The following is a 27964-nucleotide window of genomic DNA, read 5'->3' on the forward strand; positions in this document are numbered from 1 at the left end:
CTCCTGCTCACCATAGTGCAGTCAGGGAGCTGCTCAACCATGGTATTGTTTATACAGCCACCCTTTTTCGCACTTCGTCCCGTTTCCTCCAACTCCTCCTTCTATTACTGTGTGTTTTGTTCCCCATCCTCAATAAACCTATTTTAAACTATTTCCACACCAGTACAAACAAATGCTGTCCATCACTGGTGTAGGAACAAAGGTGCTTAAAAGGCAAAGTGCTTATAAAAGGAGGCCCGAGTTACAAACAAAAAGCTTGCCAGAAATGCCTTTTTTCTTTTTTTACTTTTAACAGTCCTCTTTGGGTGCAGGGGCCTTACATAACTAAGCTATAAATTTCAAAACAATACTGGCTCAGCAATATCAACGCATTTATGATAAAGCAAAGTGGAATTTCAGTAGTATTTTTGCAGTACAGTTCCCCTGTTAGTGAAGTAAGACAAGAGAAGCCCCATGCAAACATTGAACATTTATTTACTCATGGCCACTTTGATTGGCTACCTGCTGCAACATATCAGTTAAAAAATATGCAATCTTTCACTCTCTCCTCAGAGTCACAGAAGAGCGATCATTGATTGATCAGGAGAAAAAAAAATAATTCAATGTCCCTTTTTTGTATTCAAAATCCGTTATAATTTTTAATTGCAAATTCACATTCATTTGCTGAGGATTGGCTACAACTCAGACCATTCCTGGTTAAAAGAAACAAACCAAAACACTCGTTGAAAAGTTGAAATGAAATGGACAATACAGGATCAGTGCAGTCATTTCTGATACCTGCTATTTTAGCATTTTAGCAAGTAAATGGGAATGAAAAAAAAATCTTTAAGACCATAATAAAATTAGAATAAATAAAGTTATTAAATAATGTTTTAGTTCCATTTTTGAAAATGAGTTTAACTTTGGGTTTCAAATTCCATATCATAATGTAAAATTACACACTCAATGGAAAAGACCCAATGTAACAACCAAATGTGTAACTAAACATCCATCTTTCAGTCTCCCTGAACAATGAATAACATTTTTCTCCTCAAAAAATGCAATGAAATGTAATTCTGCCTTAAACCAAGAAAGGCATTTCCAATGGACTCGAGTCAGTTCAAGTAAAGGACTCCCCCTGTCAAGAGGTCTCTCTAGTGCCCCAATATTAAGTAAATGCAACTTAAATACTGTGATAAAAAAATTATAGTAACCTCTAAAATCCCAAACTAAAACAAAAATAGGAAAATTGGCTTTTTCTACTAAAGGAAGACAACACTGCCTGAGTGCATCAATTTGTTCTTCCAACAAAATGTAGCAGACTCAGAGCAACCCCAAAGAGCAATGCAAACTGAAACGTGCCAGACAGTGGCAGTGACTGAGGAAGCCAAATGGAGTTCTGTTGACATGAGAAAAGGATCTTCTCCAGTTCACATGCGTCAACAGACAGGAGCAGAGCTGACCATTCACTGGCCAATGGTTCCCAGGAATACATCCATAGTTCCCTCACGAGCGACTGCGGTTCTCTTGAGTACCCACCAGCATTTTGCTGTACAACTTCTGTTGCTCTTCTTTGAAGGTATCTTTTACCTTATCTCGCTTCAGACCCCCATCCCTAGAATCAAATCACAACTGTTTCACAAGCACTCCTTCAATGTCTCACAATTGTACATAGTTTGTTTTTAAGAGTAAAGAACCTAAAGCGCTTCTTTTCATCTTAATAAACAATGGCTCTTTAAAATGATGATCATACCACAGAAGGTCAACCAATCCACCCTGCCTGGCAATGGCTGCCTTCACACGATTGGCAAACTGGACAGCATCTTCCCCTTCCTGTAGGACAAATGTATTGTAAATGCATTTAGGTATGTTATTGTATGACTTTTCTGGCTGGTCTGGTTGAACTCACCTCACGTGACATTGGTGGAAGGTACCACACACTACAAACGATGGCCCAGCTGCTCATCATGCGCAGCAGGTAGTTGACCATCCCAAATTTGCTACTGTTCCAAAAAGCATCTCCAAATCGTGGATCATACTGTCAAGAAGAATATATATGAAAGTATACTTTTAAGATAATCCACTATTATCAATCAAAATTGTAAAAGTTTTTATTTAATAGACCCTCAGTTGTCATCCTCTGCTAATTTAATATCTTTAATTTATTTCTATAGCATGGCCTATTTCACACCTCACTTTAATTATTCTTGTAATTATATTTACATTACAATATGCAATAGTAAAAAAAAAATACAAACATGACAAATTACCTTAATAGCAACTGGGTACACAGTTCCTCCAATCTCAAAGCTTCCCTTTTTAAACATCATGACAGATGTGTTATTGATGCAAGTACCTGAAAAAAATCAATAAATAAAAAATAAAAATCTTGCCTTTCTAAAGCTACAAAATGCAGAACATGTGCATTTCTTTGTCATATACCTTCTGGAAAAATAAGAATTGGGAGTTTGGTTTTGTCTTCCACATGGTCACTTAGCCTGTGAAAGAATACATTTGCTTTAGTTAACATGAACAACACAGAGGATAAAAACAAGCATCAGGTTGCTGGTTGCAGTGTCACCTTTTGGCCACTAGATGTCTATCTTTGACTTCTGAGCGTTCAAACCAAATATGTGGGCAGGCCTTGACCATAGATCTCTGAATGACCCCCATCAAACCACCGTGAATTTGACCAACCTTATATCCAAAACAAATACAGATATAGTAATTAACACCCATTTTGAAAGTACATAGTGAAAGACTGACAGCCATTGTGAGACGAGTACTGTTCTTACCATTGCATAGCAGCCATCGCTAGCCAGGATGATAACATCAATAGGTGAGGTATGGTTGGCGACGCAGATTCCTCCATTCTTGGGTTTGTTCTCACTAGAAAAACATCAGCTCATTAGTCAAGCAATCTCAAACTATAATATCTCACTACAAGTATCAAAAGCAACTTTGAATTGCAAAATGTAAATTATAACATGCCAAATATGTATACAATCAAATTATTACTTGAGGTAAAACAAAGCAACCAATGGTTAAGGTCTGACGCCTACCTCAATCCAGAGATCAAATTACAATCTAAAAAAAAGATGAGCTAAACATATTCTCAGTCATGTGTATTATTAGAGTAGGGAGAACCAGCACACAAGGAACATGCAACACGATATAAGAGGGCCAAAGGAAAGCTTACATTATAACTAGATATAATAAACTAATGGCCGCAGACTTCCATCCCGTCTTAAAATAGAAGTGACATGGTACCCTTTTCTCTAATTAGAAAAAAAATATTTAGGCTTCATAATAACTTAGTTAAAATAGCTCAACTACAGTTTTGCTTTGGCTTATAATGGGCAGCCTTTGAGTACAAGTGACACGTCTGGAGAAGCCTCAGGCAGCAAGTGTTCAGCTGTAACATTCAGAACATATCCACAGTTATGTAATGTCTGACTTTTCTAGCCTTGCCACAACACGCATTATTCTGCTGTAAATTGCAACTCTTGTGGAGAGTCGTTCTTATTTTAGACTTTTATTGATCTAAGTGAATCTGAAGGAGACTAAGGGTGCCTTCACAATTCGTCCTGGATTAGACCTGGTTTGAGCCAAGTATAGTCTGAATGTAGACTTGGTTTTGTCCTGATCAAGTCTGGGTTTAGTCCCGGTCTAGGGCAGGTTTAGTTTCAGTTTTGTCTCTGTTATGCTGTGGTATGCGTGTGAACGTAGAGATATTTATGGCAAGTACTGAGGTCATTTATATTCAAAATTAGCATTCAGTTTACAGTGCACATTTTAAACAAAATAAAAAAATATATCTATTATAATAATGAAAGATCAAATGCGTTTCAGAATTTGCTTAAGTTCTTAATGGCCTTTAAAACCTTAGTCGTGTAAACAAAAAGATCCTGCTCACCTGTCATGGTAAGTGATGATCGCAGTCAATGCTCTGACACATATTCTATAACACATCAAATGCACTTTCTCACTCAAGAGGTTTTTCATCCTACAGAAACAGAAGTTTATTTTGAGAATTAATTGCCAATAATGAGTGTAAAAGTGATTTTTTTTTTCTTATTACCTTCCATTTGGTAATAATCCAATCAATGAGGTGAGAAACACAAGGAGGCCCACACCAGTGAAGGCAAGAGTTACCCTATAAAAGAACACAACACTCTGTAGTTAACCCAGGCAATAGCTTGAATGTTAATCATGTTGATCACCATTGCATGTAGGGAGTTGCATTTAGGTGCCAATACCCTTATGTTTAGTTTACTAGGTCATTTGTGATTTTGTTTTGTGTGTGTGTTTGTGTTAAATTGTATGATTAAGATGAGTAGTTTTTGTAGAACCCGAAATGTGTGCTTTATTCCATTGAAGGTGAACAAAATTATGTGAGGAGTGCCTGTGTTCGGTAGTGACCTGGTCCAACTCCCCACTGACAGCTGGAGTACAGCCAGTTATAACAAAGTGACTGTCTCCTCTGCAAACAAAATTATAAAACCTTTGCTGCAGGAGAATTAAGAGTACTTATTACATTATTCTACAAAAAGGTTTTTTTTTTTCTTTTAGATTAATTTTGTCGTTTCTGAATATCGGTTGTTTTCAGATTTTATAATGTGATAAAGTCATACTTTCAGACAGGAGGCAAGAGCCAGTTTTCCCTATTGATTATATTGTATTTTATCTTGAAATATCCAAAAGGTAAAATCAAAAATGTTGAACCTGATCATTCCCATTTGTGGCAAGATGCAAGATAAACAAAAAGTGTTACAGTCAGTCATGGCAGATACCTGAGTGGCAGCAGAAGCCCATAGCGGATGAGAAGGCCCAGCCCCCATAGAACAGTCAATCTGAGGCTGATGTAATGGAAGTTGTAGTTGCTCCGAGTGAGCAGGTTCCAGGATTCCAGTTCCTCTGCAGAGAACCTCTTGGTCACCTCATCGTCCATGATGCTCTCCACTCCTCGGCGAGCAAAATAAAAGATGTCTGACATTTCAAACTCAGTGGCTGAATCTAAGTCTTTGTTGCTGCCACTGCGCCGTATCTCCTTAATCTCTTCCTCCAGAGAGGTTGGCTCCTTCGCAATGAGTGCTGTAGAATAACAAATTGATTACAAAGTTATTACACATTTATATGAAACATTATAGTTCTATAGGTAATTATAAGACTCACCATTTGAGTATGGTTTGTAAAGGGGGTGATTCTTCTCTTTTGCACCTCTTTCTAATCTTAGAGTGGCCCACTGAAACAGAAAAATATCAAAGCAATGTTGCAATAAGAGAAGGTATATTTCTTCTGGAAAAGGTAGAGATTGTAGAACAAATGTGATTGTTTAAATTGAGCAAATATAAACCACAAGAGTAGTGAGACTTGAAAGGTGAATACACAGCTGAGTTCGTCAACATGAGGTGTCATGAGGTAGAAAACTGAAACTAAAGAATTAGCCCCGGGTTAAGTCTCCTTAACAGTTCAGTCATTCTGAGAGTAAATACCCAGATTTCTTTTACTCAGATATACATGTGAAAAAAGATAATGGGACTTTTACCGATACGGACACTCTCCAACTACAGTAACTAAAAGGAGGTTACTTACAATAAATAGAAGGTGACACAAAACTTACTCACTAGCTATCATAACAAGCCACCACATGTTATAGACTTGTTCTTGAAATAAAATATGAATCTGGATAGAAGGATGTGAATGACAGTAGGCTATATTATAGACAAATATTTAAAAACAAACACATGAGACAGGCCAAAGCAAACAGTAGGTTCATGGGAGATCATAATTTGACCGCACAGCCTGTGCTGTATTTGCCCTGTGAACTTTTCTCCTGTGCATAGAACATCTCAAATATCTCGCTCCAGTCCAATTTTTTCTGGCTCTAGCTCAACACTTGTGGCATTGAGAAAGTGTTACGTGTTTCATTTAAAAACCTTGGCGATCCAATGTTTTTGCTCCCAAAAAGAACAAAATCCATTACTTTGTGCTATTTTTCCATTTTCTATCATTTCAAATGCAAATGAAATCCTTACCTCAAAAATTTTAAGCAAAGTTTTCATATATAGTCTTCGGATGCCAAATGAAACCCCAAGAATGGCAGGAACAATGATGAAAACCAGGAGCAGGGTGACCCAGACAGTGAAAGATATCCCAAGGAGGATACACAACAAATTGTCAAAGGGGTTGAAAAAAAACTCCATCTTGAAGTAGGGAGCCAAAGTCCATTAAGCATTTATTAACCACTACAACAAAAGAAGGAGCACCGTCAAACCCCAGTCCTCAGCATGCCCTTTCTGTCAAAAGATCATCGCCATTTGTTTGACATGGACTTGCTTTTACGAAAAAATACTAATTCAACCAACATCTTGAGGTGGTTTTTATATCCAAATCATGCCATTCTTCTTTGCAACAGCTCCCTTTTAACGTGAAAACTTGAACATTCAGTGCTTTTTAGTCCTGTTTGCAGCAGATGTCCCTTGGTATTTGATCTCCCAGTGGTGTGAAGATGTAAACAATGAAACAACTGGCCACAGCAGGAGCACTTTTTCGCTGATGGGGAGAACGGATAGGCTTATAGTTTAACGTGGAACAAACCTGCAAAAAGCAAAATTGTGTCAACTAGGCAACGATGATACATTTACCATTTACACCAATAATGACCTATGGTAGCTGTCCATATGGATTACATAGGCTAATGATAATAGCAAGGTAATATACACAGTTTACACTAATAAACTGAGAAACAGAAGGCACACAAACGTTTCTAATGTTTACAAACGATCACAAAAAGCGTTAATGGAAAGATAAGAGCTAATCTGAGGCCCTCCCTTTACCCTGCTGTGATGATGCAGCCATCCTCCATCCGACCGACCAGCAACAGACACTTAGCACGGCTCGCTCTTTAGCTCTAGATTAAGCCTTTAACTGGTACTTTCTAGGAATAAATAGTAAGTCTTGGCCAATTTATTTTAAACCACGTGGAGAGTGGGCTAGGGGAGAGCTTAAAGAGAATTTAACCCCATGCTAAACTTAGCTTGTGGCCTCCTCCACGCTGCTACATTTTATCTTGGTGCTTCTGGCGGACTCACTGCTGCTTTAGGACTAGCACCGGCTAAACAATAGTGCCTTTAAATCAGAGATGAGAGCAACTTTTCTCCGTCAGTAAATCGTTGACTGACCTCTTGTAATGTGTCCAGCGCCAGGGTCGTGAGGCTTCATAGCCCATCTCTCGCCTTTGTCTACGGACCGTAGCCAAACTCCGCCTGGCCTCCACCAGCAGCAGCAGCAGCAGCGGCGGCCGTATTATGTTTTGAACACGCCATCTGTAGCCTGCCCCCTGTCTGCGATTAGAAGGTACTGCACTTTCTAAGATTTTTTTTTAAATGAGCCATTAAATGGGACTCAATTTAATAAATGTATTAACAAATTGTACAGTTACATTCACTAGTAGATCTGTAATTCGATTACCATTGGAGTAGCCTATCTCAGACCAATCAAACATGTGTATGTGCTACAGACATTAAACCCCAGTAGAAAATGCCAGTTAACAAACCATATTTATAAACATAAATAGATTCCTTAACATCTATTTTACAACAACATAATGGTAATAATTTCTAGAATAGATTTCAGAAATATGAAAATCGAAAAATAGTGCCCCCTTGAGGCACAACTAGGCAACTGGACTAGCTGTGAAAATGTTGACTACATGTAAAACTTTTTTGCATAGACAGTGTCTTGTTGATGTTGGTTTACCAATGGATTATCTAGATTTTAAAAAGAAACAATTAAAATCAATCATAGTCTTGTGGATTTTTGTGATAACATTAATTTATTCACAATTTTACAATATTTTACAGTTGCTGCGATAAAATAAAGTAGTTATTATAACAACTTAAAGGCAGCTTTATTTAGTTTAAATATTAATAGTATTAGTTTCACTGATTCCCTTTGCATAATTGATATGAAGTTTGGGACAGTGTTTCTCCATCATCAAGCACTAGATTGCAGAAGAGCTTCAAAATCTGGAGAGCAAACCATTTTATGTTTGATGTGTCCCAAAACAGTCATGTCTCCCCCTTTTCCTTCAGTTCCAACTGAGACCAGTTCCTGTTAAAATGTTACAGAAGAAAGGACGAGACAAACATACATTTAAGAAATGAACTTAAGGTTAAATGAACGTGAATGTACCAACCTGTAGAAATGAGCAAGTTGTTCCTAAAGACACATCAAACGTCACTTGTCCCAGTATAAGCTGCACTCGCCCAGACTTCCTCACCAGCATCTTTCCAACAAGACCCTCACGTAGATCCTTCAAACTACAGCAATTCTCATCAATCTCATCTTCCTGTTGATTGGCAAATAAAATTTTTTTTTTCAAAAACCTACAATATAAACATTATATTTCTTTGTTCATGCTTCAGTCTTTATACCTGTGTTTCTGTTTTGAGTAGCATTGACTGTCCTGTTTCTGATTCCACTTCTGTTTTCACTGGCTTGTTCTCTTTGGTGGGAGGTTGTCCGGGCAGAGAGTCTGGAAGCTGCATGAAGAAAAGCTCCTCTCCTTTGCTCAAACTCCATTTATGCATCAGATCAGGCAAAACCTCAGGCTCAGGGAGAGGAGGGGGTCGAAAGGTTTCCTCAGTCTTCTTGACTTTCTCCTGTTTTTCTAGTTTGCAAAAGGGAGAATGACAATTAAATGTGAAAATACATTGCATGATTTTTTTTTTTGGCATTACATTTAAAAAAAATGTTTTAGAATTTTTGTATTACATTTTAGGTAAAACTCTCTGGATATACGTACAAATTGAGATATTTTACCGTCAGGTAATGTGTCCATTGGTTCTATCTCCTCTTCTACTTTCTCAATTTTAACATTAAACTCCTCTTTAAATCCCCACCCTGATACAGCAAGGGGCAGTTGTACTGGGCAACTCCGACGGTCACTTCTTAGAAAGGGATCATCTATAAACTGCAAAACGGGGGGATTTTCTTAGCTATTGACTGTTAAAAGTAAATGTATAATTACTGTTACAAGTGTATCATTTATAATTAGACTTACATTATCTCGCTCGAGTTTGCGTAGAATCTCTTTAGTTTCCTCCTCTGTCTCCCTGTACTCTTTTTTTATATTGATAATGGGTGAAGGTCCCATGCTTGGGGCATCTCTTTCACTCTCATAAACACCTGTAAGAAACAAACTTTAATTGAATATAATCCCTTGCGCATTTTATAATCATAAACCATGCATGAGGTGGTAGTTGTAAGAAATCTAGAGAAATAATTGCACCTTTCTTCTTTAGCATCATCTCAGCAGGTCCTTGCTCAAAAATAGAGTGAGACTGAATGACCTCTCCTCGGCCCCTGCCCCTGCCTCGATCCCTTTGGCCTCTGCCTCGGTCTTCCCTCCTCTCTCTCCGCTGTCCTCCCTCAGCTCCTTTGGGTCTGTCAAAATAGAAATTGTGATTCTACTGCAATATAACATGCTATATCTGAAAATGATTATGGTGGTACTTACTCTTCTTTGATTTTTCGTCCAATAATGTTGGGCGTAAATGTTTTCTACAAAATATTGCAAAAATAGAGAATAAACACATTATTTAAGAATTCCTAACAGTTTATATTTAAGTACCTTTTTAACACCCCCCAAAGTCAGGTCCCTAGAACGTATAGATGGGATCCTTCCAGGGGAGAGGCCAGCAGATGTTCTTCGGCCCGCTAGCAGCCCCATCCCGCTTCCACTGGCGTTTGGGAGTCTTTGACCACTGGATTCCCCCGACCCTGAGTCAGCCATCCTGAATCAGACAAATAAAGTAGTCCCAAGAATAAAGACAATGGGGGAAAATATCAGTTTAGGTGAGTTTTGGGTAAGACTCTGTGGCACTTTGTTTTTCTAGATTTCTTTAGTTGAGTGTTGTTTTTGTCCAACGATAGGGGGAAAAAACAAAATTGTCTTACACCATAAAGTACATACTTCCAGTTTAGTCAGTGGATTAATCCAGGTTATTTCATCAACACTCAAATTACATTTAATATTTAGTATTATAAACATGTTCTTCTTTATTTGCTTTATTGCCAAGAAAGTATAAAGCAATAATTTGGCCACGTGGCCAAATTACATCATATTTGTTGATGCAATGCTAACCAAAGTAGCATCATCATGTAAATAAAGGTTTTGTAATCTGCCGTTCATAAAAAGTGAAATACCTTTGATATTCCGGATCTTCTGATGCTAGAAAACACCCCAAATTAAAGACTCAAATCAAAACATGCAAGAAACGTGCTCTATTTTTCTTTCAGCATGGATCGCAACGCCATGACACTTCCGGGTTATCGTTTGTGATTATCACGTGACTGAGCTTGGAGCCAATCAGCAAACGGACTCACTTCACGCTTGTCTTCTGAGAAAATAAACGATAATATGTTTAAAATGTCCATCCACATCATAAACTGTATATGATCTACATCGACGTACTTATAATACTACATTAAATCAAACAAAAACTAAATTATGAACAACTGAACGTTTATAGAAGTATTTGCGCCCCACGTGGTGATGACAAAAAGTGCAAGAAAAAATCCCCATGTATACACATCTAAAGTATTAAACCGTAACATCTATTTTGGTTATACATTAATTATATACAGAAACTAAAACAATATAAAACTGAGATTGCACACACTTTTGATGGATGAACAAAGTCTTATAGGCCACACTACCTGGTATTAGTTATCTGTGGCCGGCTTCAAATAAATGATGCTTTTCATACCACACACTGTCAGTCGAATTACAACAATACATCACTGTCATCGCTGTGCACTATTATAAATTCTTCAGAGTGCAGTTCATGGGGTTTATTTAATTTTGTTTTATGTTATTCCCTTGGTTGCTGTTTGTGCCCCAGATTACACTAATCCTACAAGGGGATAGTGAAAAAATTTAATCTGTATAACATCCCAAATGAAGATGCCCCATTTCAAACCAGTAAAAACATCCCTTGTGAAAATCTGCTTACATGGAGGATCTAGGCTTCTCTTGCTTGTGGAAGCCCTGGAGGGATGCCCTGTGGGGTCAGTCCATATGGCATAACAGTTGGCACATGTATATTTTTGTGTTTGTGTGGATTTTACTGGGATACCACTAGTAGCATAATTCCTGCCTGTCAGTGCAATGTGAATCAAATGTTTATTCACATACAAGTGGCATTTGTGACTATATCTAAGTGTCATTCATAAGCAGCAGGTTATATTTCAAAGTGTGTTTCTAGATTGGTGCCTTAGGGTAAACCTCTGCGTGTCATGGTTGGCTGGAGAAAGCGTGATGCTGAGAAGGTTGAATGACTATCTCACCCTGCATGCACTTCCCTTGGCCAGCCGCGCACTGCCTCTTTTAGGGTTTAATACATCCCGTGCAGATGCGTCGAGCAAAGTAAACATTATCCACAGAGCCCAAAGCTAAACTGGATTGGGAGGGGGAGGAGGGATGGTGGAGCATTTGTGTGTGTACCACAGAGGGAGAGAGCAGCAACTGGGCAGCAGTGAGAAGTGAGAAGAGAGGATAAGTTAGTGTTTGGTTCAGCTTGAAAATCAGTTTTCGTGTGAAGTGGAAAATAAAGACCTACATTTGGCTCCTCTCCTCGTCTAACTTCAAGTAAGTGCTGTTTTACATTTGCTTTTGGATGCTCAGTGATGCTCTAATCTGTAGTACAGTGTTGAGGTTGTGATTGTGTTTGTAAATGTAACTGAATTTTATACTGTATCCAAATGCAAAAGGAGACAACAATCCCACAGATTATGGATCACAAACCAGAGTGCAGTTATTGTGCCAGTCACAAACCTGGTAAAATGAAAATAGATGTTTATAGATGCTAAGACATGCATGTTTGTCATTATCAATATCTAAAAATGTAATTATTAGAAATGTGTTACTGAATAATTTTGTAACACAACCAGCATCAAGATTAGTGTTTTTGTTGTTTTTCTGTCTTTGTGCCAATCTAATGCCTGACATGTAAATGGTAAGCAGACACTGGAAGGGCATCTGGTGTAAAACCAATGAATATGGGCAGATTAATTACTGCTGCAACACAAGGACAAATCCTGAAGGAAACAAACAGAAGCATAGAATTTACGTAACGAGATGATTTGCTTAACATTTGTGGATTGATCATGCATGTTTAATTATTCAAGATTGCTCATTGCATAAGAGTAGCAGTTACATTTTTTTTGCCTCCTTTCTCCCAGTTGTGAAGCATCTTACTGCACTGTCTCTGGGAAGAAGTAATTGACTTTGAACTGGGACTCTATGAATAAATGCAGCAGCTCCTTTCATCGTCTGACAGAGATAACAATCTGTGTGAGCGCGCGCGTGGCTGTGGCGCGCGGGTCTGTGCCGTTCTGGGGGATTGTGCACAGTCTGGTGCGCGCGGGGCAAATGAGGAAATTAGGGATAAACGTAATTATGAGCCTTACGTGTCAGAATAATTAGTCATAGACCCAGTTGCGTGATTACACACATCTGTCGCTCACATGCGCCGCTGCGTTGGCTCATTAATAAACGAGGGCATCGGGAATGGTGATATAGAAACCTGGGTTTGAACTGTGCTCGCAAGTCTTCGATCCTAAAGTGGAGCACGCGGAGATACAGAGCTTTGATGGTTGTCCTGGGAGACTCTTGCCCCACTTTCCATCTCCGAGATTCGGTATGAATTTAGAGCAGCAGCTGGAAAACTAGACGCACGTGTGAGAAGCTATGGCACCGTCCCATCAGGGCTATATGTGCGTAAGGAAAGGATAGTGCCTCTCCAAATTTCACAGTCCACAAGATTTAACGAGCCAGTGTTGTCTGTCCATCATCCTGAATAGACAGCGCAGTGACCCAGCACGGGTTTTATAGGCAATAGTCTGTGTGTGAGACCTCAGTATGAGCTGCACCAGAAAGATAGTTTATTTCTTTCTAAGTGCAAGAAGGCTATTTTTATCTACCATTTAGAATACGCACAGCACAGGGAGACGTTTGATAAAAGGGATGATGCCATGTGCTGTGAAAATGAGATCAAGAATCAAAGACTGGAAGAGCAACTACAAGAAACAAGGAAGAAGACTAGTAGAGCAGTGTAGTAGGCCAATACAACAATCACTTTCAACCAGCCACACTTCACATACACTATATTTTAGTCAAATAAATCCTCTACTGTGAGCTTTCATTGCTTAAGGTTGTATTCCCAGGACTAAACTAAACCTGAAACAAAACCTTGACCATACACCAAGACTAAACCAGGGATAAAACAGGACGAAAACAAATCTGGACAAAACTGGGCTCAGAGCGGGACCAGACTAATGAACTGCACCCTTACAGTGGATGGTTAGACAGGTATGTTAGTTGTGTAAGTCCATTCTGTTTTTAAGAAGCTTCTAAATAAACTAGCATATTTATAGAACTTGTTAACACAAAACTTATAGGTATGTGAGAAAACATCACTTTAAAGTATGAAGGGAAGAACATTGTCTTCTATGCTTGTGTGTTGTTCAGAGTAAAGGACAGTTAATCAAAGCGTCCTGCGGCTGACCAACAGATTGGCTCCGGCTCGTCTCTCAAGGCTGTGGGCATCGGACTGGATCAAACTGCTAATAGAGGCTAAAGAATTATGGTTGTACATCACATGATCCTGATGTCTCATGTATTTCAGAACAAAATGCACCCTGTTTATTTCCCATAACTGATTTTACCTTGCAGCTGTAAAAAAAAGAGAGGCTTCTTACATTACTGTTTTTTGTTTGGTGTGATTTCTTGGAAAAATGACAACATAAAAGTGAATTTGCTGGAGTACAGTTGCTGGGCGACTGTTGTAGGTGGATTATGAAACACACTAGCTGCCCACATGACATGACACTTTACTAGAACCAACCATTCCCCGACCTCTGGATCAACTGGGCATTTTCACAACGGGATGCCATATGGTTGTGTGTTCAAATCCAAATCGGTTTTCGAAAGTCCAGCCTATTCCTTAACCATAAAGTCACATTATTCTTCATTTTGATGCTCTTCAAATGCTGTTAGCTGATTGACTGATAAGCTCCAGAACTGTTATATTTAAAACATACAAGTCGAGAACTACGTAAGGTCAGTTGCTAAGGGTAAGAAGAAAGAGCAGGTTAGTGCATAAAAAAAAAGAATTGAAAGGGGACAATCACACATCCAACTGCAAAGGTTAATTGGATCCTGTCCAAGGTGAATTCAATCATGATTTGCAAAACACTATTATTGTAACTGCTCAAACTGCCAAATTACTTCCTTTTGTATTTTAACTCTCTTCTTTTATGCCCCAGTAGATAACAAAATGGAGGTTGGTCTGTGTACGCCGTGCAACATCCAAATTTGTGAGGTGACCTGCGATTCTTTCCGCATCATGTGGGATATGACCCCCGAGGACACTGCCAAGGCAACACACTTCTTTATTGACCTGAGCCGGAAAGATAACCGTGATCCCAATCGCTTCAAACACCGAGTATGTTATCTAACTAAAACTTGTATATTGTATTTAATAGTTGGATAAATATCTTAAACTAGTCCAGATTATAATAGGGGGTAGCAATGATATAATAAAATGTATGCATCAACTTCCTCAGCTCTCTCCCTGAATTAATATGCCCTTTGACGATTAGTATAATGTATTTACTAAATGCAACAACAGATCATTGATAAAAGTCAAAAGTCTGCACAGTGTTCCTCTGTATCCCTTCCAGGTTTGTCTACAGACTGAGGTGGACAGTGATTTTGTGTTAGGATTATAGTGAGCTGAGTAATGAGTAATGACATCCTAATTTGAACAGGGTTTAGTGAGGTTAACCCTTAGGTCATATTGAGTCTTATTGCTTCATGGTGCCGTGCCACAGTGAATGGTGGTTGTGCCCTTTCAGTCACTATCAGTTTGGGCTAAACATGGAAAACAAATGCAGTCAACAGCTTCAGGCCAGTGACTCACTTAGACATGTTTTTAACTCAAAGTGGACACAATCTGACACACAGGCCCTATCGCAACACACACAAGTTCTGAAATAAATACTACATTCACCAAATAATACAAAACACCAAATGGTAAAAGACATTGCATAAAACAAAATAAACAACCTACCATATAGTAACCATGCAACAAATCAACATGCTGCAGAAGAATTGTGCTAATTTTGCCATTGGCTATTTTCAGTCTTTTCATTTTTATCAGCACCTGCAGGGTTAGTTCAGTTCCATTTCCCTTGCCAGTATTCAAAGGCACCATCCTTGCAGTAATTAGTAATTCATTGCCGTAAATTCAAACAAGGTTAATTTGGGAAGCCACGTCATGGCTGAAGAGGCTGTTCTCCTCTGATACAGGATACGCTCTCTCTAAGGAGCCCAGACACACTTACATCAGCAAAGTCGCCATGGATATGGGCCTTTGAGCTTTAGGTAATTAAACATGCTTCTTAAAGGCCAATGCCAAAACAAAGTCACTAATTTGTGGGCATATAGCTGGGCATATAGCGACATAGGGCCATAACATTAGGTAAGGGACCCATGACCGACACTTAGCTCGACTGTGCAATGTAGTTTTCTTAAAGGGCAGCTAAAAATGACCTACAGTTTTGTTATAATGATCTACTTAATGCATATTCTGGTCACATTTTTTGTCATAAATGATAAGAAAAATAAGAACAAGTGTTTTACTGATGGACGTCCAACAAAATGATACAAAAACTTGGCTTTTATGTTGAATTCTTACCTAAAGCCACAGTAATGTTGTATATAAATGAGTCGATGTGCAGCATCTGAAACTTAACAGTATCTTATTTGTTCTGACATTATTTGCACCCCTACAATTATTTCTTTTTCTCTGAAAGTGACACCAGCAGTCCTTTGTTTGTGTCCAGGATGTACCGACTAAGCTTGTGGCCAAAGCTGTCCCACTGCCCATGGCAGTCAGGGGGCACTGGTTCCTCAGCCCCCGCACGGACTATTGTGTTGCCGTGCAGACTGCAGTCCGACAAGCAGATGGGGATTATCTGGTCTCTGAGTGGAGTCAGGTGGTCGAGTTCTGCACTGGAGGTAAGCCATTTTAAAAAGCACCCATCATGTAGTAGTAGTATTATATTGCAATGGTTGTTATAATAGCAGTCGGACAAATAGTAGGAAAATTCATGAATCTCTTCTTATTTTTGCAGACTATGCCATCGAGCACCTGCAGCAACTCCAGGATAAGGCAAAGGGCTCAGCTGGGAGGCTACTTAAATTTTCTGTGTTCTACCGTAATCAGCACCCAGAGTATTTCAACCATGTCAGGTCAGCACTTTATATTTATAGCACTTTATATTTATTGAAAAAGTTGTAAGAAACATCACACATCTTCACATACATCTTCGAATAAAGCAATAACTGAGCCATTTAACCATCTGTTTTTGGTCAAATAAACATTGCAAATCAAGTTTTAAATTATATCTCTCCATTTTGTAATGTGTAATGTGATTTTTTTTTCCAGAAAGGAGTGTGGTGGATGGATGCTCCCTGCTCTTAAAGACAACAGTGGAAGCCATGGCTCTCCTGTCAGTGGGAAATTACATGGGGTCTTCTTCAGCTGCAACACTGAGTTTGACACCGGCCTCCCCCCTAAAGACTCCCCTTATGGGCCACTGCGCTTCCAGATCCCTGCGGGACACCTGCTCAATCACAACACAAGTCTATATTTTGCAGACTTTTACTGTATGTACACAGCTTACCACTATGTCGTACTGGTGCTGGCTCCCGTTGGCTCAGAGGGGGATAACTTTTGTCGAACCCGGCTCCCCATGTTGGACTTGGCCTCCAACCTGTTCCTGACGTATACTGCCCCCCAGAGACCAGGAGAGGAGCCTCTGTTCTGCCACGCCAGTGACGTTATCCTCGAGGTGCTTTTTACTGAACCAGTACATTTGGACCAAGGGACAGTGGACCAGATCAGCGGTCACCAGCTCATGAGTCTGACCACAGCCAATGCCAAGAAGGACCCCAGCTGCAAAGTGTGCAACATTAGTGTGGGACGTTGATTCACTGTGCAATATCACTGCACTCTGATTTCATACATTACCAGCCTTCAGTGATGATGAAATGACACCTGACTTTTGGTGTCTTTGGAATTTGACGATGTTGGTCCAAGTTGTGGGTGAATATGTTGAGTCCACATATTGTATAATCAACATGCAGTATGGTCCAATATCGCTCCCCCCTTTCTTCAAGATCGTCACAGTGATAAATTTGCATAACATTAGCATACGTTTGGCATAAAGGTCCACCTTCAATCCTAACTCTCAACCAGGTTTGGAATCAGCAACTTTACAATTTCCAAATTACCTTCTACTTGCTCACAGACAACACCCCAGTAAAGCTCAAATGTCAAGTGTTTACTTTTTTCAATTCAGTTTCAATGTGTTTACTATGGACTGTTTGTTACTTGCCCTATGGAGAAGAGGACAATAATGTATGACATATGGCCATATACTTAACTCTGATTAGGTTCATATGTTGTGAGTATCTGTTGTTCCCCTCACATCTCACCTGCCTGTACCATAAGGTCAGACTGAAATTCTCTCCTCCTCCTCCTCTCCTCTCTTCTGAACAAGGTCACACATGCCTTTTGTCAACAGTTTACGAGTGATCAAAGTGGACAGAATACATAATGGGAGGCATGGTTTATTAGACAATTTAACAATGAAGGGATATGGTTGTAAATGAACAATAATAATTTTATGCCAATTACTTTGGATACATTCCCTGACAGAGGTGTGAATTTACACACACAAGAATGCTGTAATTCTGTCCATTATTATTGTCCCAGAAAGACTCACTATGGCCTCCTGGTAAATATTTTAAACAAAACTCTATCTTCCTCTTTGCATCAAGTATTTTGGGAATTGGGACTTCAAATTCAAAGATGTCAGTCTGTGGCCCACCAAATCGTTCTGGCAAATACATACATGGGACATCTCTAAAAGTGTACCAGGAATCAAAAGTGATGCGTACGCACACATCTTTCTGAAAGCAAATGTTTTTGACCCGAAGGGTCCCGTGCAAAGCCTGTTCAGTGACACTGCAGTTTTCCAGGATGACCATACTTTTTTCCAGTTTGGCACGAAACACCTGGAAGTCGGCAGAGGGCTGCGGAAAACCCAATTTGAGTTGTGTGCCAGGACAACAAGTGCTGACTGTGCAGCTGTAGCTATCCTCTGTTAGGCCTAAACCTTGAAAAGATGGCAGTATGGCTAAATCTGAAGGCTCTTCTCTATCAGAGAACATCCGGACATCAGTCAAAGACAAACCCTTGGTGTCTGCAAACATGACATGCTTGTTCTTTAGTGGAATTTCTTCAAAATCATCATCGTCAAACTCATCCCAGAAGGACAGAAACGACTGGCTGAAAGTCTCTGGGGGAACTTGAACTCGAATGCAGGGGCGCAAGGGCTTCAGGATGGGGACCCAAACGTGAGGACAAAGTTGTTTACGTTGGTTTAGGCACAGGCGAACTGCAATTTCCAACAGTCCAGCAGAGTGTGCCATAGAGCCAATGCCCACCTCTGGGAGGATACTGGAACACATAAAAAAGACTGTTAGGACACTAATTCTTTCTAAATATACTATAGTGGGAGCTGTCTTATGGGATGGTGCATGCACAAAGACAAATACAATAATATACTGGATTCATGGTGCTCTACAGAACAAGACAAAGGTTTTTTTCAACAAAGAAAGATGTCACCATACCAACAAAATAGCACAGGTCTAGTCCAAACTCTTTCATATAAAGCAGTAAAAAGAAAAAATCTTTGCACAGTATGGCAATGAAACTTATGTTAAAGTCACTCTTACCTTGAGCCGGTCACCTCCATCTTGCTGTAATGGTTTTCCACCACTGCATTCAAATCTTCAGATCTCTGCATAGAGAAAAAGAGATAAAATCAAACTTCTTTTTGTATAATTTGGTGTACATTTTTAGTTGTCAAGTATTTTAAGTTTTACCTACAACGGCAATGTTTCTAGTGGTCCCAGTTATCCCATATCTCAGCCAGGAAAATGTAGCACAATATCCTATTTATACTACCTCAGTTCAGATGTCACATTGTATACCCCACCCTCTCAATCCTTCAACCAATCAGCTGCAATAATATACGCAGTACTGTATTATTTATATTCCTATTTATAAACAATGTTATAACAATGTCAGGAATATCTGTACCAAGTATATTATGGGAACAATTTAAACATTCCTGATCATGGAGAACTTTGAACTGGTTGGCTGGTGTCCTAAGGGATCAGGCTGATGGTATGTGTGACGCTGGTGAGTGCAGGATTACAAACAACTCCTGGCAGCTTCACCAGTAGTGAGTGCTATTCACACTCAAAGGTTACTGTGTTACAGCTGGCAAAAATGAGTAGGAGTAAATCAAATTCAAGCTACGCACAAATTTCCAACATGTGCCAACATACAAAAAAAGATATTTATACACATGTAGTGGTGCATATAAGAAAATAAAATTATTTAATGTTGTAATGAAATTATTTGTGGCTTTTTATTTTAATCGTCATACATGCCAGACTTGAAATTAATGAAAGATAAATGACAAATAGTGGTTTTGGATTATGGGCACCTTTAATAGCTTAGACAGTATAACAGCAAACTAGAAACATGCAACAGACACAAACACTTCTTTTGAGTGTTTCTGTCAAATGTTTGTACACTAGCTGTTAAATGTGCCTGCAAGTAATAATATTATGCCTGATTCTAATTGTTTTGGAAATGTTTTTATAAGTGTTTTGGTCTGCACAGTCCTATGTACACTACTTACCATGTAATTATGCATTTTAGCAACAGAATAACAAGTTTTTTTCAGACCATATTAGTTCCAAATTCTGCATCAATCTGAGACAGACAAAAACAGCTCACTTTAAAATGCTTATATAATGCTCCCATTACAAATTATTATAGCCCAGACATCTTTTCCCATGAGAAACTACTTAGCAAACTGACAAATGTGAATAATAATTACAACATGGACAATTTATGTTTAAAAATAAAATACAATTACAATTAAGCAAAACATATGAAAAATGTACATCCCCACATGCGCACATTCATGAGTCCGATGTTGCCAAGCGCTCAGTTATCCAGACGGGGGCAGAGTTAAGGCTGAATATACAGGTCATCAGCATAAACTGTCAACATAATTTTAAGAGTAGCTGCCATTTTGCACCCCAGTCATCACAGCTGTCATGGCCTCACACAGTAGCACATAATCCTGTCAGCTGTGACGGGACCTGTCCTTCTTCATTATTACTGATGGTTCAGAAATAGATGACTTTTCCTATCTCATGGACTTCAAAACCATGAACCTGCAATGTGATATAATTAGAAAAATATTACTTGAAATTGATTAAGAAAAGACAGTCCAGTCGTGTTGTAGTTCATTATCCATTGCCAACAGAGAACCCAAGCTCAACAAAAACGCTAAAAATAAATGCGGTAGTCAGGGCAAAGTGATTATGCAAGATGTGAGGAAACAAATTACAAGATGCAGAAGGCATGATATATCAGACCTATATGAGCAGATCAAACAGATAGTTACTCACCCCTGCAGCTAAATTAACTGCACAGCTCCAGTTGAGACAAGTGGGGCTATGGTTCGGTATCGCATCAAATGTTGGGAGCCCTCTTCAAGATCCACAACATATTCCCTGGTTGATTTTAGTACAATGTGTAAATATTAGGTGGCATCTAGCCAAATGTACAAATTTCTACAGTAAGTGTGACATCAACTGGACATTGACAGAAAGAGCAGATCTAACTCACCTCTGGTCGTCAGTTTCAGGTTCCACCAAAATGTTTTCCTGTCTCTCTTTTACTCTCAAAAACACAAAGGAGTCCAAACAAGGCTCAGGGACTGAAATTTCATAAATGCTACACATTTAATATTTATGGATCCTCAATATCTCAATAACAAAACCTGGATATATATTACCTGCTTTAAGCATGTCTATTGTCTGCAGATTAGGGGGCATACGCTTTAGTGCCATTGCTTTCAGATATGTCTCTGTATTGGCATAGTATCTAAAAAACAATACAAAACATATGAAAAATATGAGAACCTTTAAACATTAATACATTTATTTTACTACTTGACTTACTCTTTAGCAAAGGCAAACTCTTCCGGTGAGAGCAATGATGCATCACCCATTTCTCGAGACTTTTCTTTCTCCAGGACATGTGGAAAGTACTTTTCAATCTAGAAAGAAATGAAAAGTTATCTTAATGAAAAAATAAATAAATAGAATTTGCATATTTATACCTTTTGCAAACGAGAACGCAAGTAGCTGCTGAGTACATAACGAATCCTATCAATCTCCATGCGGTGGATGCTGGCTTTGGCGTCTCCTTTCTTCACACGCTGCAAGTTGGCTTCCTGTTGGGAAAAGGCAATGTTAAAACCAAAGTATGTAATTTTTTAGCAAAAAAAAAAAAGAGACTAAAATAAAAGCATATTTGTTATGTTTTGTTTATTTTTATTTTTGTTTTATTTATTACACTGAAAAACACATGTCCTCACACTGATCGGGCTTACATATCCACAAACCTGACTCTTATTTGGCCTGGAGTAGTGCCTTTGGGTTTGATATATAACAGTATGACATAAACATATTTATCTCTGAAGAATTTACCAAAGATTTATTTTAACTTACTATTTATGTGGAATCATGCTTTCAGTTGTGATGCTTGTTTACACTGCATCTCCACAAAATACCACAATAAAGCCCTAATATAAATAACCAGTAATGTTTATTTAAGGGCATGAGCCAGACTTTAAAATTACCTACCTAATTTCTATAATATACGGATTGATTGAGGTTGATAGCTAACTGGACAAATATTCCTCAGAGAAACTGTAGTTTATTGTTTAAACATACAGCAAATGCACAGAATGTAAATTACAGCAAAACAAGCTATGTATTTTACCATGTGCGTCAGCTGCTCCATCACACACTCCACCACCTCGGACTTGTTCTCCAGGAGCTCCGGGGAAAACTTCTCATTGAGCCAGGCCTTGACAACACAAAATAACAGTAAGTGTGATTCTTGTTGGTGCATACTATTACAGAATAATCAATGTACCCTCACGTTACAGAATAATCAATGTATTCTCACTTCTTCTAGTTTTGCGATGAGCTCCGCGGGAGTCATCACGTCCTCATCTTCTTGGTTGATGTCGCTGCCGTCTTCAGATAAACCGTCCGACATGTTTCCCGAACCTAAAATACTGTCGCCAAAGTAAGTTTCGAACAACTCGGACAAAGATTATAACATTTAAGTATTTCAGTGTGTGTTTTATCAACTACAGCCTACAAACGCCGTATTTACAGTTCCTCCTTGATTCGCGCCAGACCCAAATCTCGCGACAAAACACGTGAGTAATTTGTTTTTCCCAGAGTCAAGTCTGTAAGGTATTGTCGTTATTTTAATAGATCCATGGCCGCTATACACGGATAAAAGTTTTGAGGTAAATGGAAGGTTTCATGTCACATCATAATTATATTTATACTGTTTAATGACTCAGTCCAAAATATGTAAAAGAAACTTCAAAAAGAGCAAAATATGTTCCTTTAACTTTTCTTTTCCTTTTCCTTTTCTATGGGAAAGGTGTGGTATTTTTTTCATTTGTTTATATTAAATTACACAAATATATTTAACAATAAATATATTACACGTCCATCTTTATTTTAGTCATCAAAATACAGTACATGCAAGATGGTACAAATGTGCAAGGCGTTAAAAACAAAAACACATACACCTATATAATTATAATTTAAGTGGCCACAGTGATAATAACAGGCTTTATCATGCCCCCAGGTTTATTTAAATACAAACAGTTAATTTTGCTTAGATTGCCAATATTATCACACTATCAAGCTGTTTCACTTCACATATTTTTTCTCAGGTCAACACCACATAAATTTCACTTCCCTCCAACATATTATATGTTTAATGATGGGTAATACTGTTATGAGGAAGAAAAAAAAAAATCAAAGTTTATGTGGATAAATAGGCATCACATTAGGTAGAGTATATCCAGGGTGACACATGGGATAGGAGAATGGATAAGACACAGGGCCAATGAAAGCAGGATGTCCTGGATTTCCTGGTACCTGTCGATACATTAGCTGAGCATGTGGCAGTCTCATTCTGTTTGAGAGAAATGCAGGGTGAAATGATGTGTGAGGCCGAGTGTGGCCCCGTTCTGATTTGTTGTAACTGGGCACCACACATGATGTAGGCAAATTATGCAGAAGACTATGCTGAGATAGTGGAACCTTGCAGAGCCTTGATTGGGAGTTTTCCCATTTTTCAGTCTGATTAGTTCTCTGAGATGTGCCGTTGAGTTTCTTTGCCACTGAATCATCTTGAACTTGCCGTGTTTGGTGAATTTTATAGCGAATTGGAGCAGGTCTCAGGGGCTGTACAGTTTTTGGGACCACTTTGGAGAAACTGGAGCTAGGTGCAGCAGCTAAATCATATTTAGCGTGGAAGGATGATGATGAGTGTAAAGAAGGTGTGAAATGTGTTCCTTTGTAAACTGGCATCCAGTTAGTAATTTTATCTTTTTCAAAATCCTTTGCAAAATGCTTGATCACTGGTTGTGAGTTACCCTCTGTTTTATCAGTGATTTCTTTAGATTCCTGGTTCTCTCTGTCATCTGTACATACACTTTTGACCCTCGAGCGGTTTAGTTGTAAGTGTAAACTTGGTGAAGTTTTGTCCTGATGAGTGACTGAACTGTCTTCTGAAGAAACAGACAGAGGAGATGAGCTGCGTGAGGAGGAGGAGGACTGAGGCTGTGGAGAACCATCAGAAGAGGCCCGGGCCGAAGAGGCTGGGCCTGGAGAGGAGCACAGGATGACAGACGGCCGCTGGTACTCCTCGCCCTGTGGGTTGAGCCGCAGGTGGAGACTGGCCTGAGCCATTCGTTTCTTCTTCTCCAGAGGGGAGATCCCTGCTCCAGGAGGGACAGGGGGTGTCCAGGTACATGTTGAAGGCACTGGTAGGACATGAGACAGGCCATATATACTCAGATCCGAGCTTGGCTTAGAGTCTACTTTGTCAGAGGCAATTGTCCACATAGAGGGGAGAGGGTGCAGTACCAGATCATTTCTCTGTATTCTCAGCTGCAAAGCAGTGACATATGCACATTTGTTAATGAGAACTACATTTAGTTTTTACCTCTTCTAAACAAGTATGATTACCTGAGAGTCCGTGTCTCTATCTAGGTGACTCCTTTTCTTTTTCCCCTCTGCCTTGTCCACTTTTCCATCTGCATTCCTCTTGTAAGGTTTTCGTGGCTTGGTGGGAGGCAGAGGTTTGTCCTCCTCTCCTTTGAGGTGTCTCTCATACGGTAGGACCAGCCTGATCCACAATGCATTGACACTATTAACACTTCTGCTACACTGGTAATGGTAAAATGTGCACACTGAGGCAGAATGGTTCTGTCCAAACCTTTCATAATGCTTGCGAGTACAGGTGGCTGCACTGGTGCTACCTGGACTTCCTCCCAGCTCATCGTATACTCTCTTCCAAAGACGTTTTGTTGTTACCTGTAATAAAACATTTAGGAATGTAATGAGGGATGCTGCAAAACTATGCTGTACTGTAAAACAGTTTGCATTACACTGTCCTTATGTTACAGTCAAATGTCTGGTTTAAATTGTACTTACTGAATCATAGCCCCCAAGTTTCTCTACAGCTTTGTAGATCATCCAAAGGTTAACTGGGAATAACATGAAGAATCTAGTTATTTAAAAGTACATTTTAAATACTTTTGTTTCATTTTTTAAATACTATTTAACTCACTTTGTTTAAAGCCCAAATGTGGAATCCTCTCTATGGGTGTCCCTCTGACCCTCATATAGGAGTGCAGTCCAGAGATGAAGGACTTCTCCATTTGAGCACTGGTCTCTTCATCAAAATCATTTGATGAGTCACGGATCTCAATCACAGAGATAGGGGTCTGCAAAAGATTATGCATGAAATGTTATTGTTTGTTTAAGAGTTTAATATGTTAAAGGAAATCTCATGGGACACAAAAAGTAGAAATGAAACAAAATAGAGGCAAAGGCTTCACCACTACTTTCAATAGATAACCGCTGTGCATCCTGTCTGCAGGGAAAGCATCACGGTTGTGGGGTTTTTGGTCTTGATCTGACTGTCACAGGTATTGCAAGTGTCAAAGGCAGGTGTTGTGTTCAACTTAATAACTCACTGTCCTCAGCATACTGTATCTCATTAAATTCACATGCACAGTTAAAAAGCTGATCAAAACTACACTTAAAAGAAAACCTGAAAATGTCACTGTTTGTGGTTAGCTATGAAGAAGTGAAACAAACAAAGCACAATTTTTTAAAGGCACTGTGTTTCCCATCTGTAAACCAAGTGAAAAAACATGTAACACATGCTATACATAGACTCTTTGTGCACTCTATTAGGGCCCACAGGGTGAAATCTGTCAAGTAAATTTCAGTACATTTGGCATATTACAAGGTCATTTTAGGGCTAGTAGAATTGTTGTTTTAATCTGTACGCGTCAGACTTTTAAACAGCATGGTTTCATATTGAATTTGGTTCCTCTATGTGGTTCCTGGTTCCAAGAAGTGAAGCCTCAACAATGAGTAATAGTGAAGGTACAGGGCCCTCACTGAAAATCAGAGACACATGACAACTGAAAAGACATATTCATTAATGCTAATTTAGTGGGGCAGATTAAATACTGAAATGTGTTTGTGAGAAAAGAAACCTGCATTCATTTAATCTAAGTTGTGTACAGTAAACTAATTGCTTTGATATTTTATATACATTTATTTTAAATGATATTGATTCAGAAGAAAGAGCCTAAGAAAATTAACAAACTACATTTTTTTATGTTTTTAACAGGGGTTTACATCTCGGTGGGCCCTCACTACATGTTCTGGAAATGAAAATTACACATTACAGATTTTATGAGGGCCTCTTTCCTTTCCATTGGGTACTGGGTAAAGTTTATCTCCCTTGTCTGACTCCTGTTTTTAATGTAACCTTTTTATCTTGATTTGTCTCAATTGATATTTTCCCACACAAATCTCATTTGATTGTACAATCTAGATGCAATATTACCTTTCCATTTGATGAGAAATATCTGGAAGGCCACGTGGGTGACTTTGATGTGAGTGTCTGGATATGTGAGTCTCACTCTGAATGTCCGCAGCCTATTTGCCTGATGTTATCGACGTCTTCACTCACCACACAAACCACCAGGCTTTCAATTTACATCAGCACTGGAAATTTGATGAGCCAAATTGTGTTTTTCATATTGTACCTTTTACCAGAACAGCTCCTAATATCATACCACTGAGAAACACCTGCACTTTCTTCTTTGAATTCAAGACGTTCCTTACTCTCAAAGACAGGCACCGTATTAGGAATCAGCGTTTAGTTTAAACTTCATAAAAAGGGGAAGTGAAAGTCAACACTTAGAAGAGTCATACCAATAACTGTAACTGTTGCTAGAAATTAACAGTTTCTCAGCAATGTTTGCATTACCTGGCAAACGGACTCTCCCTTGTCATCTGATCGCTGTTGAGTCTCAGTTGTGTCCTCTTCAGCTTTGATAAAAAAAAAAAAAAAGTATATATATATAAATACAAAGAACTGTGAATCTTTTTTTTTAATGCGTTTTTTTCCCCTAATTTACTCAATTATAATGAACTTTAGGGAATTTAGCTGAGTATAATGTAAACTGTCTGATATCACACCACAAGTGCAAACCACATCCTGCTCATGAACACAAGGGCCTCATTGGTGTCATATTATAATATAATCCTGTAATAGTATGAATTAGTTATTACAAAATATATTGTAAATCAAATAACTAACATTGGTTTCTTCTTTTAATACAGGCACATACTAGTTTAGGTTTTGAAACATATCGTTCAAATTCACAGGAAGATGTGGTGTTATGTGTAATATATGAGAATGTCGTTCTTTTGCCTTTTTTGGCCCATACCTAAAATGACCTTATTGGTGTAAAAAGTCTGGATACTTCTGTTTTTCATTTCTGCTTTCTGATCATATTGTTGTCAGACATTTAAATAATTTATTGTTATGGAAATGTATATAAACACTTATCCCAATGGAGTTATACAGTAAAGTTAATGCAGTAAAATCTAAGACCTAAATCTACATTTACAATTGTAAAATAACTATAAGGCTTCTGTATATACATTATACTTTAGAATAGATAGTAGAGGTTTAATAGTCTAACATTTTTATAACATAGAATATAGCTATATATATATCCATACATTTTAGTTTGATTGCTAAAAAACTGAGTACATTCAAATTGAAACTATAAAAGTATTCTTACCCATCTGCTGTTTGTTGTCCTCTAGTCTCTTGTCTGTGGGAGCTTTTCATTGAGTGTCCTCTTCAGACTGACACCACCAAACAGGAAGCTGTCTCCACAAATGTTTCATTGGTTACACCACACAAACTACTCAGGGAGGCTGAGCTTTGCATATTAACATGTGATTGTGTAATATAATCTTCATTTGATGTAAGAAAAATCATATTTTATAGACAGATCTGACACAGTTATATCACTAATGGTGTTTGTTATCAATTTGTTTTTGTTTTTTATCTTATATTTTAATAGCTTCACTTTAGGAAGTGAGAAAAGCATCAAATCACATCATAATATTCCAAATGTAGTCAACATAAAATATTACAAATATTTGAATATTTTGTTCAAAATTTATTTTTGTCAGAATTATGTTTAAGGAAGTACTGTGATAAAGCAGCACTGCTTCAAAGATCACCCTTATTTGAGGACAAAATTAAATCTAAAGCAATGAGGAACTAATTCTCCTAAATTTACAGAGAAAACAGCTCAGCTGTTTAGTTTC

The 27964-nt window shown here is 38.5% G+C and overlaps 6 protein-coding genes across 7 annotated transcripts; 1 reads left to right on the forward strand and 5 right to left on the reverse strand.

Annotated features, from left to right (window-relative positions):
- Positions 1–446: 446 nt before the first annotated feature.
- LOC117375966 (glycerol-3-phosphate acyltransferase 4-like) lies at positions 447–7311 on the reverse strand. Its single transcript, XM_033972360.2, has 13 exons — positions 7164–7311; positions 6018–6579; positions 5155–5224; positions 4773–5073; positions 4061–4135; positions 3896–3985; positions 2775–2868; positions 2561–2676; positions 2422–2477; positions 2250–2335; positions 1889–2017; positions 1733–1812; positions 447–1594 (listed from the first exon to the last, which is right to left on the reverse strand). Exons 2-13 carry the CDS (start codon positions 6183–6185, stop codon positions 1486–1488), a joined length of 1374 nt encoding a protein of 457 aa, XP_033828251.1. The 5' UTR covers positions 6186–6579; positions 7164–7311; the 3' UTR covers positions 447–1485.
- A 491-nt stretch (positions 7312–7802) lies between these two features.
- On the reverse strand, positions 7803–10329 carry polr3d (polymerase (RNA) III (DNA directed) polypeptide D). The gene is made up of 9 exons (XM_033972362.2): positions 10192–10329; positions 9617–9779; positions 9503–9546; positions 9275–9429; positions 9047–9171; positions 8806–8956; positions 8418–8653; positions 8180–8332; positions 7803–8094 (listed from the first exon to the last, which is right to left on the reverse strand). The coding sequence occupies exons 2-9, from the start codon at positions 9776–9778 to the stop codon at positions 7978–7980; spliced, it is 1143 nt and encodes a 380-aa protein (XP_033828253.1). The 5' UTR covers position 9779; positions 10192–10329; the 3' UTR covers positions 7803–7977.
- A 3995-nt stretch (positions 10330–14324) lies between these two features.
- LOC117375968 (phytanoyl-CoA hydroxylase-interacting protein) lies at positions 14325–19149 on the forward strand. Its single transcript, XM_033972363.2, has 4 exons — positions 14325–14492; positions 15895–16069; positions 16186–16303; positions 16500–19149. Exons 1-4 carry the CDS (start codon positions 14325–14327, stop codon positions 17041–17043), a joined length of 1005 nt encoding a protein of 334 aa, XP_033828254.1. The 3' UTR covers positions 17044–19149.
- ppp1r3c2b (protein phosphatase 1 regulatory subunit 3C2, duplicate b) lies at positions 17674–19393 on the reverse strand. Of its 2 annotated transcripts, none has more exons than XM_055224318.1 (3): positions 19011–19393; positions 18857–18921; positions 17674–18578 (listed from the first exon to the last, which is right to left on the reverse strand). In XM_055224318.1, exons 2-3 carry the CDS (start codon positions 18874–18876, stop codon positions 17750–17752), a joined length of 849 nt encoding a protein of 282 aa, XP_055080293.1. In that variant the 5' UTR covers positions 18877–18921; positions 19011–19393; the 3' UTR covers positions 17674–17749. The 2 variants fall into 2 exon arrangements, with proteins under 2 accessions (XP_055080293.1, XP_055080294.1); XM_055224319.1 differs by having other exon boundaries at positions 19007–19393.
- Positions 19394–19600: 207 nt separating this feature from the next.
- gins4 (GINS complex subunit 4 (Sld5 homolog)) lies at positions 19601–22469 on the reverse strand. The gene is made up of 8 exons (XM_033972364.2): positions 22185–22469; positions 21996–22082; positions 21331–21444; positions 21170–21267; positions 21004–21092; positions 20835–20925; positions 20615–20719; positions 19601–20377 (listed from the first exon to the last, which is right to left on the reverse strand). The coding sequence occupies exons 1-7, from the start codon at positions 22275–22277 to the stop codon at positions 20623–20625; spliced, it is 669 nt and encodes a 222-aa protein (XP_033828255.1). The 5' UTR covers positions 22278–22469; the 3' UTR covers positions 19601–20377; positions 20615–20622.
- Positions 22470–23057: 588 nt separating this feature from the next.
- On the reverse strand, positions 23058–27549 carry arid5a (AT rich interactive domain 5A (MRF1-like)). Its single transcript, XM_033972355.2, has 7 exons — positions 27427–27549; positions 26604–26665; positions 24882–25038; positions 24746–24798; positions 24528–24625; positions 24278–24437; positions 23058–24199 (listed from the first exon to the last, which is right to left on the reverse strand). The coding sequence occupies exons 1-7, from the start codon at positions 27428–27430 to the stop codon at positions 23060–23062; spliced, it is 1674 nt and encodes a 557-aa protein (XP_033828246.1). The 5' UTR covers positions 27431–27549; the 3' UTR covers positions 23058–23059.
- Between the last annotated feature and the right edge of the window lie 415 nt (positions 27550–27964).

The sequence above is a fragment of the Periophthalmus magnuspinnatus genome, chromosome 9, assembly GCF_009829125.3.
Source record: "Periophthalmus magnuspinnatus isolate fPerMag1 chromosome 9, fPerMag1.2.pri, whole genome shotgun sequence".
Classification (NCBI taxonomy): Eukaryota; Metazoa; Chordata; class Actinopteri; order Gobiiformes; family Gobiidae; genus Periophthalmus; species Periophthalmus magnuspinnatus.